The sequence below is a fragment of the Sciurus vulgaris genome (assembly GCF_902686455.1).
Source record: "Sciurus vulgaris genome assembly, chromosome: 5".
In the NCBI taxonomy this organism is placed as follows: domain Eukaryota; kingdom Metazoa; phylum Chordata; class Mammalia; order Rodentia; family Sciuridae; genus Sciurus; species Sciurus vulgaris.
The window spans coordinates 160,275,847-160,296,454 of record NC_136465.1 but is presented as its reverse complement, the minus strand read 5'-3'; the positions used below and the strand labels follow the sequence as shown (position 1 = coordinate 160,296,454).

Genomic DNA, 20,608 nt, shown 5'->3' with positions numbered 1-20,608 from the left:
TGGGACTGACAGGCTGGGTGTAACATAAGATGGAATGCCTGGAATCCCACTTGCCACATACACAAAATTGGTCCCCAAGTACTGCCTTAACATAAAGGAGACAATAGCCAGGCGCAGTGGCGCATGCCTGTAATCCAAGCAGTTCAGGGGGCCAAGGCGGGAAGATCTCGAGTTCTAAGCCAATCTCAGCGAGGTACTTAGCAACTCAGCAAGACCCTGTTTCTAATAAAATATTAAAAATGGGCTGGGGATGTGTCTCAGTGGTTGAGTACTGCTGGGTTCAATCCCTAGTACTAAAAAAAAGGCGGGGGGGGGGGGGGAGGCAGAGACAAGAAATTCTAGTGAATTAGCAAGGACAGTCACTTTCAGGCAGTAAATGAACTCCATACTTCTACATCTTCCATTCTGACTACTGTAGTGCTGAGCATAGAGTAGGCACTTAAATATAGACTCAAAGCAAATGTGAAGAAAGTCTTTATCAATATTCCAAAAAAGAAACATACATGCACAATGCAAATAAATTTTAGGAAACTAATACATAAGAATGACAGTTTATAACAATTTTTCACTGATAATATTTGAAACAGACTTCAAATATAGTAATTTTTAACTTTTTTCACAAATCTCCTTATAAGTTTTTATAAAAATTTACCTGGATTCTTCTAAAGGATGTTGGACAGTAAGAAGACGAGGGTGTCGTAGCCGTGTTAACTGTTGGACTCCTCGTTTTAGAGAATCGATGATCTGATCCTTTTCAAATTTCTGATATTTGTCAATCAGCTTTTTATCAAAGACAAAAACAGCCACTTCCTAATAAAAGAATTGTCACTTTAATCAAGAACTATATAAAAGTAATAAAGTTATATTTGAGTGTCAGTAATCTAAAAATAGAAGTAAAACCTAATGCCATGAAAATTTTAGCACCATTGTAATACTTTTCTCATCAAATTGTTGGTCTCCTCATGATTAATAAATCTAAATAATTTTAAAGGTATGACACCCAGAGTTCTCATCTAAAGAGAACAAAAGAAATGTTTTATCTAAGATTTCATGGAAAAAAAATGAGGAGCCAAGACTCAAACCTGGGTAGTCTAATCCTAGAACCAATATACCATCCTGTCTCCTCAAAAATAGCAAAGACAAATATGGAACACTCAAGTAATAACATGGTACATACTTCCAGGAAGAAAGCACTGAAGTTGACTGGCAGTTTTAAATAACATTCATATACAGATTGAGTGTCCCTTATCTGAAATGTTTGGGAACAGAGGTGTTTCAGATTCCACTTACGTTTCATACATACCTTACTCAGATAGACTTGAGTAACTTTAAACAATATTTTTAGTGCATTTGCATTTTGACTACCACATGAGGTCAGGTGTGGTATTTTCCACACACAGCATCATGTTGGCACTCAAAAGGTTTTAGATGTTGGAGCATTTCAGATTTCAGATTTTTTGGATTAGGAATGTTCAACCTATATAAACAGATCAACTTAGCCCTTTTGATCATTAAGAGACACAAGAGAAGAAAGTAAGAGTTTTATGTAATATTAATTTGAACTAAAAAAAAATAACCTAGAAGTTCAATTGCTATCGCACCAATCATGCGCAAAATTTTATTTTAGTAAGTGTTCTGCTATAACACATTTTATAAATGCATCTAATTTAAATGTGTTTGTTTTTTCAAGATATTTTAAGTCTTAAAAAAAAAGATCATATAAAATGGTTCTTGAGCTTAGTTTTACCACTCTTAAAAGAACATAAAGAAAAAATAAAGAACATAAAATTCTTTCAGAGACTCAAGAGACTCATTTATTATTTAAGGTGAAAGATAACAGATTCCTACATAAGTCAGAACAGGCTACCAACTATCTTGAAAATACTTTTCTCTCTATTTGTATCAGTTGAAATCAATCAATTTCCACAAAATTGTGTTATTGACTCTTCAGACCTCATACTAACTTCCTAAAACTCTTAGCCTGTATTTCCCTTTCATCAGAATATATGATAATCAATTTCCAACTTGTATTTTTCGTTTATTATTTTGTTATCAGACTGAGCATTTCTAATCTGAAAACAGATCAAAATGCTCCAAAACTGAAGCTTAGATGGTCAAAAAGATTCAAGTTTCAGATTTTTGGTTATGAATACTCAGTGTAAACATTTCTGATACCAAGCACTTCAGATAAGGGATAATCAACCTGTCCTACGCACTCTGCTAACCATACCACTTCCATAAAAGCCCTGCCTGCCTCTATTATAAGCTTTCTGAAGCAAGCAACAATGCTTTACTGGTGGGGATGGGGTGTGGCTGAGTAGTGGAGGGCTTGAAGAGTGAGGCCTGGGTTGGATCCCCAGCATGGCAAAACCAAACAAAACACGAAGCAATGTTTTACTGGTCCCCATATCCAGTACTTAGATCTTGCTAGAAGACTCTCCAACGTTTATTGCTGGACTTGTAGTCAATAATGGTAAGTAATTAACAGAAGCATTTTATTATCTCAAATTAAAATCTTTTTCATCTTTTTATTATAATTTCAAATATACAGAAGAAACAATGACTTTCTCAACTATCCAGTAAAGAGTAGACAATGATTAACTTTAGTTTAAATGACTTTTTACACAAAAATTGATTAGAACAAAATACATGCAATATTTGGTATTCTATTGTTTATTCACTGCATATCGTTTAAAACAAACTGAAAGTCACCCACTAAAAAGTATTTTTTCCAACAGCCCACTTTAAAAAAAAAGAATATGAAATTCTTCTAAAAACTAATATTTGTCACAAATGAGGATTTCCATTTGAAATAGACCTATTTAATTATTTTTAAAAAGCTACTTTGCTTACTATAAAGGTGAACTTTGAAAACAAGATTATTCAAGAAATAAAAATACATTATGAGATATAAAGTAATGCATTTGGAATTCCCTAACAGCAATCATGCCCTCCTTTAACCTATCTCTTATGAGCCAACAGAGACATTTTCCAAAACACAGATGTTTCCTGTGATTTCTATTTTCTGGACCCTTTGTGACTGGGCAATAGTGACTGCCAAGCATCACACTCTTCGTCTATCATCTGACTTTGAGATAATACTCCTTCAAAACAATGAAATAAAAATTAAATTTTAAGTTAAAGTAAGTTAAAAATAACTTGAGTTTTATAGAAGACTGAAAGGCAGCAACACATACCCCTTAAAATTACTTGACTAATACATCAAGCTTTGCATAATGGTTTCCTTTATTTTAAAATACAAAGTATAATCTGTTTACTTTTATAATTTAGTTACACAGAATATTTGTGAGCTTCACCCACAAATACTGACAATTAAATAACAAATGTATACTTTTTTTTTTTACAGACTGCATTTTGATTCACTGTACACAAATGGGACACAACTTTTCTTTCCATGGTTGTGCACAATACAGATTCACATCATTTGTGTAATCTTATATATACATAGGGTAATGATGACAAATGTATACTTTTTAATACTGAAGGAACCAAGTCCAACTCTACATTTAGTAGGCTAAATAAAATATGAACAATGAAATGTTTATTATGTTTAAAATTTTAAAATCCAACCAATCTTCATTATCCTCACAGTAAAAAACAAGTCATTTAACTGGAGATGTTATGAAGCTCATGAAGCACTTAGGAGGAAAATATATACCAGGCCAATGTGTATGACCCTGAAGCCAAAATAACACCGTAGTTGCCCTCGCACTGCATATAAATAAATAAAGGTGCACTGACAACTAAAAATTTTTTTTAATTTTTTTAATATTTAAAAAAAAACAAAGAAAAAACACTTGGTATAAAATAGTTGAAGGCAATTTCAAAATGTAAAATTATTTTTCTACATGAAAGGAAGTAAAATTAAGTATGGGTAAGATGGAAATTATAATTTTGTGCTGCTTTTATTACAAATTATTTAAACAAACTATCAGTCTCACAGTAGTCCTATTCCCATCTAAAGCTAAGTTTCCAACAATAGTATTCCAATTTTTTTGTATTCCAATTTTTAAATAATTTTATATAATTTAAAAATTTTAAATAATTTTATGTGTGTTATACATACATATGTGTGTGTGCACATAGTGTACATAATATACAATATGTTAAACAATCCTCAATTATTATAGTTTGGCCAAAAAAAATCCATTTTTTAGATTAATTTATTTATTGGTGCATTATAATTACACACAACAGTAGGATTCATTGTGACATACTCACAAATTACATAATAATATTTGGTCAAATTCATCTCCAGGGCCTCCTCTTTCCCTCTCCTTCCTACCACCCTGGACCCTCTTCATCTACTCCACTGGTCTCCCTTCTAATTTCATGCGATACTTCCCCTGCCCTATTCCTTTTCTCCTTTTGTCTCTATAGCTTCCACAAGAGAGAAAACATCAGATTCTTGACTTTTTAAGTCTGGCTTATTTCACTCAGCATGATGCTCCAAAAGTTCTTTCCATTTTCCTGCAAATGACACAGTTTCACTTTTCTTAATGGCTGAATAAAACTCCATTGCATATATATGCCACATTTTCTTTATCCATTCATCTGTTGATGGACATCTAGGTTAGTTTCAAAATGTATCGCTACAGTATGCTGACTTTTAAAAGATTCCATTTTTTGCAGGGCTCATGGTACACACCTTTAATCCCAAAGTTTCTGAGAGCTGAGACAGTAGGATCGTGAGTTCAAAGCAAGACTCAGCAAAATCGAGGCACGAAAGCAACTCATTGAGATCCTGCCTCTAAATAAAATACAAAATAGGGCTGAGGATGTGGCTCAGTGGTCATGTGACCCTGAGTACAATTGCTGGAACCCCCCTCCAAAAAATTCATTTTTAATGATTTATATAAATAAAGTATAATTTAAAAATTACAAAAGCCAATAAGAACTCCAATCAAGGACATGGGTTTCAGAGATACCTCTCAAATATCAAAAAAAAAAGAATATGTTTGAAAAGTGTACCTATGTTCAGATAATCATTTTAAGCCTAAATATGAAGTTCTACAGAAAAACTAAGTCACTTACAAAGCCATAAAAGATATACAATGGCATAAATGCTATACACACAATTACCTATCAGACTTTTTTTTTTCTTTTTTGGCACTGGGAATTGAACTCAGCAGCACTGTGGCAGCACTGAGTCACATCCCCAGTCCTTTTTATTTTAAATTTTGAAAGAGGCTCACTAAGTTGCTTAGGACCTCGCTCACTTATGATACTCCTGCCTCAGCCTCCCAAGTCACTGGGATTACCAGTCTGTGCCCACCACACCCAGGTCTCTATCAGCTACCTTTAAAATGGCTCCGGAAATAGGCAAATGGGGAGTATTTCACTGAATTCTCAAAAATTAACTAGATCCTCTACTCAGAATGTCTGAAATTAAAAAGATTAATTGTAATAAGCTTGGCAGGGGCATAGAGAAACTGTAACTGCTGGCAGAGGTGTGCACTGGTACAACCACTCTGGAAAACTGATACTGAACGTAGTAAAATAGAGCAGTTCCACATCCAGGTTATGTGTCATATATGCTAATGGTACATACAAGAAAGTTCATAGCAATACTCTATATATTAAAGAAAATAAATACATTCAACATATTTCTTATGAACACAATGCTAAGGAAAAGAGCCAAACACAACAGTATATACCATATAATTCATTTAAATAAAGTTCAAAAACAGGCAAAATCATATTAAGGTGTTAAAGGACACAACAGTGGTTACCCTTGGAGAGGAGGGTGAGGATATAACTAGGAGAGGATAAGAACATTAGTAATATTTTCTTTCTTTTTTTTGTTTTCTTTTCGTGATACCGGGGATTAAACCCAAACCTTGTGGCATACTAGGCAAGTTATCTACCACAAAGGTACATTCTCAGATCCATGTTTTAGTTCCTAATGTGGATGTTAGTAACAAGAATGTGTTCACTGTGAACACTCATCAAGCCATACACTCATGATTTGCACACTATTTTATGTTGTACATTAAATTCTTTAAAATAAGCTTATATTTCAAAAAATACATAGATCTCAGAGTCCAGAAAGAGTACAAGGGACTAAGAATTGCTTTTAACTGAATGCTTAAACAGAAAAGCAACTCCACAAGTACATTAATGGCTCATATCATTAGTATGTAAGCCTAAATGACAGCATCAAATGACAATCAGATATAATTAAAGATCAACTGACCATATTGATAGAAACTATTTCAACATGTTCATAAACTTCATATTTGGTTAAATTTATCCAAATAGTAACTTTTAAAATTTTAAATGGCTTTTTATATAAAATTGGCTTAAGAACTCAATTTAATTATTGCAAGAAACCAATTATACACTGACAATTCTTAGCAAGTCTTTATTTTACTCTCATAAATTATTTACTACAAGGAATTTCTTGAATGATGTCCTTTAAAAACAGTAAATATCAGCAGAACAATTTCTGTAGATTTTTTTCCTGGGAATGTAAAGCCAGAATACTAACAGAGATATGTCCAATTAGGTACAATGAAATTACCAAGTTCACAAGTAAATTGTTATTTACTAATTTTTTACATTGATGCATCCTAGATTTCATAAATATTTGCTTTCTTTTATTTTCTCTATAGGTGCTATAATTATTATTCTTCCCAGAGTAGTAATTCCAACATCTAGATTAAAAAGTCAAAAACTGTACAAGATCTTAAAATTATAATTCACCATATATTTATGTAAACTTGAAATAACCCAAAAACACCCAGCTAAACTTTCAAAGGGAATGCAAGCCTTAAATATACTTTTTTCTTTTTTTATTTTTACAGACTACATTTTGATTCATTGTACACAAATGGGGTACAACTTTTCATTTCTATGGTTATATACAATGTAGATTCATACCACTCATGTAATCATATAGGTACATAGGGTAATGATGTCTGTCTCAGTCCACTAACTTAAATATACTTTTATAGGGATTCTTTTAACTCAGAACTATTGTTGGGTGGTGGAGGGAGACAACATTATAATAATCTCCTCAAAAATCATGTAAAAAAGTGAAGGGTGTTTGCTCAGGAAGAAAATATGAAGTGAACTTTAAATACAATGACTTGAACATCATGGTATTTACTGTCATGCAGCAACAGAAAACATCTTCATGTCTATTGAAACAGTATGAGACCCCCTCCAACTCAAAGTCCCCAACACAGATAGGAGCAGTTGAAAGGAGACTAGGACAACGAAGGAATTTAATTTAATTTAAATAGATGTGTCTAGTGCCTGTCATACTGGACAGCACAGCTCTGGATCACCTACTTTATGTGATCTCAATAAAAATGAAGCATTGAAAAAGAATTAATATTTTCAATTAAGGAAGAAGTTAAAAATGAAGCTTTAATGTCAATGTGTTTACAGACTTAGCTCTTCACTAAAGAATTAATCAGTAGCAAATATAGGATACTCAGTTCTGACAAAGAAAGAAAATTCAAAATCATATCTAGCAGAAGTACTGATGTATTTCAAAACTACCTCTTCCCCCAAAAGCAGTAAATGGGTGGGGTAAATGGCCGGGCAAGGTGGCGCACACCTGTAATCACAGTGGCTCTGAAGGCTGAGGCAGGACAATCGAGAGTTCAAAGCCAGCCTCAGCAAAAGTGATGCACTAAACAACTCAGTGCAACCTGTCTCTAAATAAAAAACAAAACAGGGCTGGGGTTGTGGCTCAGTGGTCGTGTGCCCCTGAGTTCAATCCCCAGTACTCAAAAATAAAGATTAAAATTAAAATTATGGGGAAAATAAAAGATTAAAGTTTTCAAAGAGAATCCAGTTTTGGCAGTAAGCTGTTGATAATAGGGCTCTATCATTTGTGCCTACTTATCCTGTTCTATAAGCAGCAACAGAAGCTCTAAGTGAAATTACCAAGTTCACAAGGAAATTGTTATTTACTAATTCTTTATCTTGCTGCATCCCAGGTTTCATAAATATTTACTTTATTTCATCTGGTTTGAAGGTGCTGTAATTACTACTCTTATCAGGGGATTTTTGCATAAAAATTATCATATCAACACAAATACCTAGCATCCTTTTGTTCAAGTACAGAGATGCTATTTTATTACCACATCCTTAATGAAAATGGTGTTCATTTTCTCCTTATATATATAGTCATGTACTACATAACATTTTGGTGGTCCCATAAGATTATATACCCCAATGACATCATAATTCTAGCACACCAACAAAACCAATGAATGACACATCTCTCAGGGAACATATCCCTGTCATTAAATGACACATGGCTGTAAAAGACTGTAAAAGCAATTTGTGTTAGTGTTGCAGGAGACTGGTCATTTACATAACTTTGTAAATGCTTTTTTAACTTGTGAGTACTTTTAAGAAACCACTGGGGCTGGGGAGACAGCTCAGTCGGTAGAGTGCTTGCCTTGTAAGCACAAGGCCCTGGGTTCGATCCCCAGCACCCAAAAAAAAAAAAAGAAACCACTTGCTTTGTAGATGGGTTGTTGGTGAACTGAAACAGAAAATAATGCTCAAAAATGATAATTTAAATCAATCAGTATATACGACATGGACTAACTATGGATCTGAAAAGACTTCCAAACAATAAAAACAAAATTCCTAAGTCAGGTATGAAGTACATACTAGTAATCTGTCTCAGGACCAAGAATTCCTAATTCATAAAAGGATAACCAAAGCCAATTTGATCTTCAGTATAATTGTTTGGGAAATAAGCTGACTTTAAAAAGAAGCAAATAATGCATACCCACAACTGTATGATTATGGGTAGTCATTAAGTATGTGTAATAAATCCCTCACATCTTAAATGCCATATATTTATTTCACATGTAAGGAAGTAAAAATACTTTTAGACTCTTTTTTTCAAGATCATATTTCTATAAAGATTTTAAACCTTGACCATTTTTTATACCTTAACAATTCCAACAAAAGTTGCTGATACAATTTAACACTAATGATCCTCTACATTTCTAAGAACCATCTACTGATCTCTTAAGTCAAATTAAAAAAAAAAAAATTCACAATACTCTTCCCTAAAAGAACAATTAATTCCAAAAACAAACGATTACAAAATAATACAACCCAAAACACACTACTGAACATTTCCCATAACCATTATCCCTTCTAAAGCAAAAGCTATCAAGTAAACACACATATAAAAAAATTCAGAAGCCTATTTTCGGTAAGGCTATAGAATAAAAGAGGGAATAAGAATTCACTAAATGGACCAGCAGTATAGCTCAAAAGTAGATTCTTGCCTAGCTTGCATGGGCAAAACCCTAGGTTCAATTCCCCAGCTCTGGGGGGAAAATATGCACTAAACAGGGTACACTTAATGTTAATAATATTTAACTGGATATTTTGCTGATAATTTATTGACAAATGTAAAAGAAAACTTAAGGCCTGTGGCAATTTTTAACCTAAAACACATTTTGCCAATTATTATCTTTTAATATGCTCAAATGATATTCATCTTATTAAGTAAACAAAAACAGGTTCAAGATGGTATGGTATGCTATGTCGCACAGCATATCTGTAACCAGGAGGCACGGGATATATTTTAAAATTTTTGTTTTTGTGTGGCTTCATAAGATGAAATAAAAAACAGTTAATTTAAGAACCCACTAAAGAATTTTTTATTTTTTTTAAGAACTTTCAGCATTTCTTAACATAAAAATGCATGCATGTGCTTTATGGTACTCAGCATGTGTGTTTTTTTCCAGCTGCACAAAATAACTTACCTGTTTTGTAGACTTTTTTGTGCCATTAAAAATCTTCCAAGCTAGCCCATTACCACCACTGGCAATGTGTCGACCAACATCAAATTCTCTGGTGACAGGATTTCCCATTACTGCACTAGTGACATCAGCTGTTACTTTTGTAACAGTACTCTTCAATTTATTAAGCATGGACTCCATGGCTGTGTATTAGGTAGTTACAGTTACCTAGAAACACAGAAGGTTATGGGAAAACTGATCAGTTTTTGTCTAAGCATTTATTCAAAATTTAGTTTGAAAAGTTTAATAACAAACAATACCAAACAGATAAGTTACATGTTGGTTTTACCTTCAGAGAACCCAAAACACTTGACTACACATTTATGGCTAGAATCAAAAATTTCCTCTCAATCTCACTTCTCACAGACCAGGAAAAGACATATTCATAATGGATACTACATAAAGGAAAAAAAAAAAAATCAATGCTGCTCAATTATATAACATGTTCCCTTTAAGACTTAAAGTGGTATAGAAGGTCAGACATCACACTGAAAAGTGAGCCCTAGGATTTGCCCCAGCTTACTAACCAGGCACATATCAAACCATAGAACAATAAGCAGAATCTAACCTGTTATCTGAGGGGATGTACTATAATTAAGAGATGCTGAAGTGGATGGAATTTCAAAGTAAAGGAAGCTATGTTGAAAAGAGCACAAGGTCCCCTTCATGTTAACTGCACACATGCAGTCTGAGACTCTACCAGGTCAATTAATTTAAGAGTTTATGAGCAGAATAGTTTGAATTCACACAGGGCTTCAAAATCATTCAATAACTCCTCAAACTGGCTGGACAGTCTTCACTGATCACTAGGGTATTTTAGCAGGACTATGCCTTAGTAGGATAAACCTATCCTAGCTGGAAGTGATGATGCTGTACTCCCAGTTACTGGGGAGGTTGGGGAAAAAGAAATGCTTAAGCCCAGGAGCTACAGGCCAGCCTGGACAACATATCAAGACCCCATCTCTTAATAAAAAAAAAAAAAAAAAGATAAAAGATAAATCTTCTCTAACAAACAAAAAGTCATTCTCAAATGGCCAAACTAATCCTAATTAACTAAGATGCCATCCAGAAGAAAATCCAATACTCATCAAAGGAAGACACAGACACAAAAATCATATATTCAACAATGTAACAAAGCGTTCAGCATACAATCAAAAAATCAGACATGACAAAAAGAAAATATAACTTATAATCAAGTGAAAAATCAGTCAGTAAAAGCTGACTTCAAGATGATAAACAGAATTAGCAAAGACAGTAGAAATTATCACAGGTCCAAAGTAGTTAAAGGAAAACATAAACAAAATGAAAGAAAATGGAATTTTTAAAAGGCCAAATGAAAACTCAAGACATGAAAAATAAGTTTAAATAAATCTCAATTTCAGGGATGAGACAAACAGATTACACAGTGTAAGGGGGAAAATAGTAAAACTTGAAGATGGAGTAAAAAATTTGAAAAAAAAAAAAAAGATGAACAAAGTCTCAGTGATCTGTGGGATAATATCATAGATCTTATACATGAAAATAGATTCCCAAAATAAAGAGAGGGGAGGAAACTTATTGGAAAAAATAATGGCCAAAATTTTTCCAAATTTCCTAAAAATTATATAAAGCTTCAAGAAATTCAATAAATCAAAAGGAAGGAAAAACACAAAGTAAACAATACCTAGATCTATTATACCAAATAGCTGAAAATCAGTTATTAAAAGAAAAATCTTTAAAGTGGCTGTAGAAAACAGGTAAATAATATAGAGAGGAACAAAAACAAGAATCTCCTCAGACTTCATGTCAGGAACTATGTCTACCAGAGAACTGAATAAGGTCAGTAAAGTGCTAAAGAAATTATTAACCTAGAATCCTGTATGTTGGGGAAAATAACTTTCAAAATTCAATGAGAGGGCTGGGGTTGTAGCTTAGTGGTAGAGCGCTTGCCTAGCATGTGTGAGGCACTGGGTTCAATCCATAGCACCACATAAAAATAAATAAGTAAATAAATAAACAAACAAAGGTATTGTGTCCATCTACAACCAAAAAGAAAAAATTTTGAAAATTTAATGAGAAACTGTAGTATGCTGATTTTAAGACACAGCCACATCAACGTTTATAGCAGCTCAATTCACAATACCTAAACTATGGAACCAACCTAGGTGTCCTGGATAAAAAAAATGTGTGTGTGTGTGTGTGTGTGTGTGTGTGTGTATACACCATATATATATGTACACACACACATATATAAATATATATGGGATGGAATATTTACTCAGCTTTAAAGAAGAATGAAATTATGGCAATTGCTGGTAAATGGATGGAGTTGGAGAATATCATGCTAAGCAAAATAAGTCAATCCCAAAAAACCAAGAATGTTTTCTCTGATATGCAGATGCTAATTCACAATAAGGGAGGGGGTGGCACTAGAAAAAGAATAGAGTTACTTTAGTTTAGGTAAAAGGGGTGAGGGAGGAGAAGGGATAGGGGGTAGGAAGAACGATAGAGTGAGACAGACATTTTTACCTCATGTACATATGACTGCATAACTGATGTGATCCTACAACATGTACAATCAGAAAAATGAGAAATCATACTCCCAGTTTTGTATGATTTATCAAAATGCATTCTACTGTCATGTATAACTAATTAGAACAAATAAAAATAAAAATATTTATTTAAAAATAAATAAAAGATTCATATAAAAAATAAAATTTAAAAAAGTTTCAATGAGACAACAACTCAGGAGACTGAGGCAGGAGGATCACCAAGTCCAAACCCAGTCTGGGCAACATAATTGAGACCGTGTCTAAAATAAAAAGAACTAGGGATGTAGCTCAGTAGGAGATTACCCCTGGGTTCAACACCCAGTCCCAAAAAAGAGGGGGAACAATAAAAATCAGTAGGAAACAAAGAGTTCTTAGAAAAACAAAACCTAGAGAATTTGTTGCCAAAAGATAATTTGTACAAGAAATACTAAAGGAATCTCTTCAAACAGAAATAAAAAGATACGGGTAGAAATTGGGATCTACAAAAGGAATGGAGGAAACTGAAAATAAAAATTATATGGGCATATGAAAAGACTTTTGTTAGAATATCTTTAATAGATGGCAGATCATTTAAAGTAAAAGTAATAATGTATTGTCTTTATAATGTATGTAGAAGAAATATACCTAAACAAAGTATGGGAGAAATGAAAGTATATTTTTGAAAGATTCTTGGATTTTATGAGAAGCAGTATAACATTTGAAGGCATACTGTGGCAAGTTAAAAATATACATTATAAACCTTAAAATAACTAAAGTAATAAAGAAACATAAGTAAAAGGTGAATAGTGGTGAAAGACAGAATCCTAAAGCAAACAGAATAGAAACAAAACAAAGTAGGGCTACAGGAAGGAGAAGAACAAGTGCGACCAACAAAAAGTACACAGCAAGATGGCAGACTTAAATCCAATCACATCAATAACTACATTAAATGTAAATTATTAAAAATTCCAATTAAAAGACTCTATTGTCAAGTTGGATTTATAAGGCAAGACCTAACTATATGTTGCTTATAAGAAATTCACTTAAAAAATACAAAAATGCAAGTAAAAGAATGTATACCAAGTTTGAATGGATATATTAATAACAGAATAGACTTCAAGATAAAAAGGATATTTTGTAATGATAAAGTTGTCAATTCACAAAGAAAACACAACAATTTTATATATATACACACATTCAATGAGACTTTCAAAATAAGGGCAACAGAAACTGAAAGAATACAGAAATCCACAATTTTAATTGGAGACTTCAAGAGTTCTCTCAGTAACACAGAAAACGTCAGTAAGGCTATAGATCTCAAAACTAGTAAATGTTTAAGTCCTACATTCCAATATTTCAATTCTAAAATTTTGATAAAAATAATGCACAATCACAATATACAACCTAGAAATTAGATCCTTTATAACTATTTAAGCTCTTGACAAAATACATCAAATGCCAGTAGCCTAAAAACATGCAAAGAGGTATGCTGTTTTTCAAAATCATTTTACTGGATACGCAAGCAAAAAATTTTGAAAACCACTGGAATAAGGCAGCACTAGTCTGTACACTGTTTTCTCCAGTAATTATATTTATGTAAATATAATTTCCTTTCTTCTATCAAAGACTTGAACTATAAGTGGAAGTATTCTTTCCCTTTTTAATTTATTGCTGCATTTTTAAGTGGTTAGAAAAATGTTACTATTGGCATTATGAAAACATTTATTTGCTATGCCAAGTTGTTCTTTATGAACATCTGCTACTGATTTTGATGGGGAAATGAAGGAATATAAATCCTACTTAAAACCTACCTCTCCGTTCCTCTAACCTGCCTGACATAGTACTGCTATGCACTGTTATACACTGGAAATATAGATGTAAATGGAAACATATCTGCTCCTTAGGCACTCAGTCCAGTGGCAGACAGACTGTCAAGAGTACAGCAATGATTGCAGACATGAATATATCAAGCTATGGGAACACTGAGATGAACTAAAAAATAAGTGTTTTTCAGGTAGGAAAAAAAAAAAAAAGAGTGGGGGGAATATTACCATGTGCCAAGATATGGAAGAGAAGATTATGATATGATTGGAAAACTAAAGACATCAGCGTGAAAAACAAAGGATATTTTCATGGTTGATATTCAAATTTGAAATGTCTGTCCATCACCTAAACAAAGCAACAACGATGTACACAAGCTAGAGAATAGATATGGAAACTCATCTGGTGATATAATTTGTATTGAATACCTTCTATGCACCTAATACCATATGTAAGAAACCAGAGGAGGTAAAGGAAAAATAAACTATGAGGATCTACCATTAAGGAGAGAAGAGACATACAAGTAAAACGACTATAGCATTAGACTACAGAAAAGATAAAATGCTATAGAATACACAGAGTGTTAAAGGAGCAAAAAGACTAGAAAAAGAATGTTTCTCCAAAACGATAATGTAAGAAAAGCTTTTAAAGGTAAGTAGAGAATGGAAGAAATGTAGGAGTAAAAGTACAAGGCAAAAACAAAGCAATTCAGATAAAAGCTGGAGAAAAAGAAAATATGGCAAAGGAGAGTAGAAAAGCCAGATCACTATGGACAGAAGGGTTTGAAGCATGAGTAAGATTTTAGTGGAGTAAAAGATATTTTAGGGCTGGAGGCAGAGAATACCTCAAGACTGAAAAGAATGTCAATAAATAATTCAGAGGTGATGTATACATAGCTTAGAAAGTAAAGCAAGAAAATAAAGGACACTAGAAATAAAGACAAATGTTTTTTTAAAAATGGTAACTTGAAATTTTCATTTGATTAATAAAGACCATTTTTTTCAAAGTTATAAATGACAGAAATGCTTTACTCATGTAAGCCATTTCTCCTTGTATACTTAGTAGAATTCACCTGAAATTCAACCACCTCCTCAATCTCAGCCAAAACAAGACACAGGGTAGTTTCTATACTATTCCATGATTGTATCATTCTATCACCTGGCTCAGCTATTACCTGGCTTTCAGTAGACCCAAAAGGAGAATCTGCTGTCACACTAGATTTTACTTGTACCTCACAAAGTAGGTTGAGTATTATAGCCTCTGCTGGCAGGCAGCAAAGAGGAATTGGAAATTCTTTCAGTTCTGCCTGCTCATGAACTCTATATACAGCAGAATAGGTATTTATATTTATGTTTAAAAAATGGATTTTCAAATAACACAACTGCAAAGAATCCCTTACTTCCCCAAGAATAAAATGTAAAAAAGCAGGATTAGCTGCCATTTTTGTTGAAAATATTTCAATGCAAATAACAAGGCTGCTTTAAGCTGGACACAGTAGCACATGCCAGTTACTTGGAAGGCTGAGAGACAGGAAGATACCAATTTCAAGGCCAGCCTCAACTTAGTGAGAGAGACCCTGTCTCACAATAAAAAGTAAAAAAAGGACTGGGAATGTAGTTCAGTGGTAAAGCACCCCTGGGCTTAATCTCCAAGCACCCCAAAAAACTAAAAAATAAAATAAAAAGGGCTGGGGAAAGATTCAGCGGTAGAGTGCCCCTGGATTCAATCCCCACTACCCTCTCCCACACACACACAAAGTAAATTAAGACTTCTAGACTAGATCATCAATAAGCACAAAATAATAATACTGACTAGAAAGAACATTTGTATAAACAAACACAAAATGAGCTCAAATGTTTCATCCCATAAAGAGGCACGAGGGTCTGAGATTTCTATGTAAATGCCTTAAAATATCACTAACATAATCATTGATATAGTGAAGTATGCATAAAGTAAGACATTATAATTCTGAATTACAATTACATTTCTATGAAACTAAATACTTTTGGTAAAATGCATCTCAAAATTTGGGGAAAAAATTGAAGCCATATTCCTACAGGCAGTGCTTACTTGTTACAGTTAAAGAATGAAGATTTTGAAATATATTTTTTGATTTTTTTTTTAGTTGTCAATGAATCTTTTATTTTATTTATTTATATGTGGTGCTGAGTATTAAACCCAGGGCCTCACATGCCTAGCAAGCACTCTATCACTGAGTCACAACTCCAGTCCCTTGAAATATATTCTTGAAATATATGTTTCTTCTGTAGGAGAATTCAAAGATTACCAGAAATTTTTTAAAAGAAAGTTTTCAAGAAATGGTTTATTTGGTTGGGGATGAAGCTCAGTGGCAGAGCATTTGCCTACCATGTTTGAGGCACTGGGTTTGATCCTTAGCACCACATAAAATAAATAAATAAAGACATTCTGTCCATCTACAACTACAAAAAAAAAAAAAAAAAAAAAAAAAAAAATTTAAAAAAACGGTTTCTTTGACAAAATAAAAGTCATGTTTAATCTTATTCAGAACCAAGATTATACCAGCTGAATATAATCATTCTCTTTACAAACACAAGAAGTACCTAATTTATTATCAGTTGAACCAAAACAGACTACTTACAGAAGACAAGGCTGATTTTTAAAAAAACATAAAAAACTTAAGTGACTTAGCTATGTACAGTGAATTACACATCTATACAACAAATTACTGGGTACATGCTAAAGGTAAAAAGAACCATGCTAAATGCAAGGGGAGAAACAATAAGTAGTTTCAGTCATTGGTTACAAACTTATGACCACTGTACAATGAGATTTAAATAAAAACAGAGAAATTTTAAGCAACATATGCTAAAACAGCAATTTAGTAGCTTGAATGCTGAAGGTGTAGTTCAATGGTAGTGTGCTTGCCCAGGAATGCACCAGGCCCTGGGTTCCATTCTCAGCATAAAAAAAATTAAAATATCATGAAATTCATTTGGAAAAATAAAATTCCCAGAGTCAAAGAATCCTTAGCAAAAGAGTGAAGCAGGAGGCATCACAAATTCAGAGGTAAAACTTTACTACAGAGCCACCGAGCAAAACTAGCATGGTATTAGCACCAGAATAGACATGTAGACCAATGGTACAAAATAAAAGACACATACATGTAAATACAGTTATCTCATATTAGACAAAGGTGCCAAAAACATTCACTGAACAAACAAAAGCCTATTCAATAAATGGTGCTGGGAAAATTGGAAATCCATATGTAACAAAATGAAATTAAACCTTTATCTCTCACCCTGTACAAAAATCAACTCAAAGTAGATCAAAGACAGGCACTAGACCAGAGACCCTGCACCTAACAGAAGAAAAACCAAGCCCAAATCTTTACCATGTCAGTTTAGGATCTGACTTCCTTAACAAGACTCCTAAAGAACAAGAAGAAAAATCAAGAATCAATAAATGGGATGTATTCAAACTAAAAAGTTTCTTCTCAGCAAAGGGAACAATCATTAATGAGAAGAGAGAACCTACAGAAAGGGAGAAAATCTTTACCACACAAAACTTAAATAGAGCATTCATCTCCAAGATATATAAAGAACTCAAAAAACTTAACACCAAAAAACAAATAACCCAATCAATAAATGGGCTAAGGAACTGAGCAGACATTTCACAGAATTAATACAATCAATCAACAAATAAATGAAAAAATATTCAACATTTTTAGCAACTAGAGAAATGCAAATCAAAATTAAGATTTCATCTTACCTCAGAATGGTAATTATCAAGAATACAAACAAAAATAAATGTTGTCGAGTATGTGGGGGAAGAGGCACACTCATACATTGCTGGGGGGAATGCAAACTGGTGTAACCATTATGGAAAGGAGTATGGAGATTCCTCAGAACACTCAGAGTGCAACCACCACTTGACCCAGTTATCCCACTTCTTGATTTATACCCAAAGGACTTAAAATCAGCATACTACAGAGATACTGCTACATCAATGTTTATAGTAGCTCAATTCACAATAGCTAAACTATGGAACTAGGTGCCCTTCAACAGATGAATGGATAAAGAAAATATGGTACATATACACAACGGAATATTACTCAGCTGTAAAGAAGAATGAAATTATCACATTTGCAGGTAGATGAATGGAACTGGAGACCATCATGCTAAGTAAAACAAGCCAATCCCCAAAAACCAAAGGCCAAATGTTTTCTTTGGTATGTGGATGATAATTCACAATAGGGTGGGGGGCAGCTAGGGAAGAATAGAGTTACTTTGATTAGGTAGAGGGGAGTGAAGGGAGGGGAGGGGGCATGGGGGTAGGAAGAACAGTAGAATGAATCAGAGAGTATTACCCTATGTACATATATGCAACCAGTGGGGTATATGTATAACCGGAAGAATGAGAAATTGTACTCCATTTCAAATGTGTCAAAGTGCATTCTACTGTCATGTATAGTTAATTCAAATGAATTTAAAAGTTAAAAATAAAAATAAAAATTTGAAAAATTAAAATGAAATTAGTAACATAAACATATAAGAACTGATGAAAAACATCCCAGGTTTTTTGATACTTCCAGTCGATATAATTAATGTATAGCTTTTATAAGAGTCTTTGATTTATTATAATTTAAAAAAGAAAAGGAAACAGTAGCCCTGGCAGCTTCTCTCTATTCAGTCCCTTTAGCTATAGGAGAGGAAAAAGGAATAACTGGGTATGAAATTAAACTAAATAAAGTCACTTCAGTACATCTACTGTCTTTAAAAAAAAAAAAAAAAAAAAACTCTGGGGCTGGGGATATGGCTCAGTTGGTAGAGTGCTTGCCTCGCAAGCACAAGGCCCTGGGTTCAATCCCCAGCACTGCAAAAAAAAAAAAAAAAATCTAGAACACAGTGTGGCACAATATGTGGAACAAATTCATAAAGCACTTAAGTATTATCTAAAACAAAGGTTTTCAAATTCTAATGAATATCTAAGTACTATCTCAAATGTCTGGAAACAGAATCTATAAAAGTACAGTCAGGACCTCTGTAGCTTGACCAAGCCCCCCAGGTGATTCTGATAAACCCACAAGTGTGAGAATTACTGTATGTTTAAGTATATAATCTTCAGTAACAAAGAAATCTTGATTTTGAATATCAATTCTAACCCTGAACAGAGCTGTGACCATCAACTAGCTGCTCTATGGTCCCACAGCACCCAGCTACACTATTTCTATAAAATGGGGGTAGGTGAGAACAAGGTATAGTGGCACATGCCTGTAATCCCAGCTATGTGGGAGGCTGAGGCAGGAGGATGACAAGTTTGGGGCCAGCCTCAGCAACTTAGCAAGACACTATCTCAAGATAAAATCAATAGGCTGGGGATTTAGCTCCATAGTAGAGCGCTCCTGGGTTCCAACCCCAGCACCGCAAAACCTCAGATGATTGTTTTGAGGATTAAAGATGCTGATGTATGTAGAATGCTTAGAATAATTCCTGACACATTTGGTAAGCATTCAATGAATTCATTCATTGCAAAAAACATTTAAAAGCATTTATACAGTATTAGGAGATGAGGAACATCTACTTAAGTATTAGTAAATATGGCAACTCTGAAATGATGTCATGAGAACATATAATCAGGACAATCTATCCTCATCAGCAAAATGTTCCCTGAAGTGAGCTCAATGATGAATAGACAATACTGGATGAAAAGGAAAGAAAAAGTACTTCCAGAGTCAGAGATGTTTCCACAAAGTATAACCAAATGCGTATCAGAAGAACAGAAAGATAGACAAGGTGACCAGGGAGAAAGGGGATGCCAGAACCCTAAGGGGAGATAAGGTTGGAAAGGCAATCAGAGAGCCAACCAAAGGGGTTTATAAGGCATTTCAGTGTATCATAACAGTAAGAAGCCACTGAAGGATTTTAAACATAGATACAATGTCATTAGGTCTGAGTTTTTAAACAGTCTAGCAAGTTAAAAAACCAAAGAGGTCATAGTAGATGTAGGTATACAATAATCAGGAAGTTAACAGAGCAGCTCAGAGGAAAGATGATGGTGGCTGAAAGTAGAAAATAAGAGTTGAAGATCTGGACAGATTCAAGAGATATTAAAGTGACAAACAGGATTTCACGAGAGACTACGAGGCATAAAAAAAGAAATATCAAAAATCAATTCCTATATAAAGGGATAAAAACACAATAAATGAACCTATTTTTTTCTTGAGGGGGCAGATCATGAATTTCAAATGTGAGTCTAAGTTTTATATTCTCAAATATAGAGTTGATTTGTATAAAAATATTTCATTACATGGAAGAACAAGGTGCCCGTATTTATTGGGGGGGGGGGGGTTGTTAATGGATCTTAGAGACAAAAGCATAAGTTTCTGCACGTGTAAAGTAGATCTGAACAGAATGAAGACCCTTATCTTACTTCCCGTTCCATTCCTTTACACACACCCCAGGAAGCTTTATTAAAGAAAAGAAGAAA

General features: G+C 33.5%; 1 protein-coding gene across 2 annotated transcripts in view; it reads right to left on the bottom strand.

Moving 5' to 3' along the window:
• Window positions 1-20,608, bottom strand: part of SCYL2 (SCY1 like pseudokinase 2) — a 64,429-nt gene that overhangs the window by 42,594 nt on the left and 1,227 nt on the right. For both annotated transcript variants that reach the window (XM_079141373.1, XM_079141374.1), the window contains exons 2-3: window positions 9,774-9,977; window positions 653-810 (exon numbers count right to left, since the gene is read on the bottom strand). In XM_079141373.1, coding sequence (XP_078997499.1) covers window positions 653-810; window positions 9,774-9,950 — 335 coding nt within the window. In that variant the 5' untranslated portion in view covers window positions 9,951-9,977. The remainder of the gene's footprint in view (window positions 1-652; window positions 811-9,773; window positions 9,978-20,608) is intronic.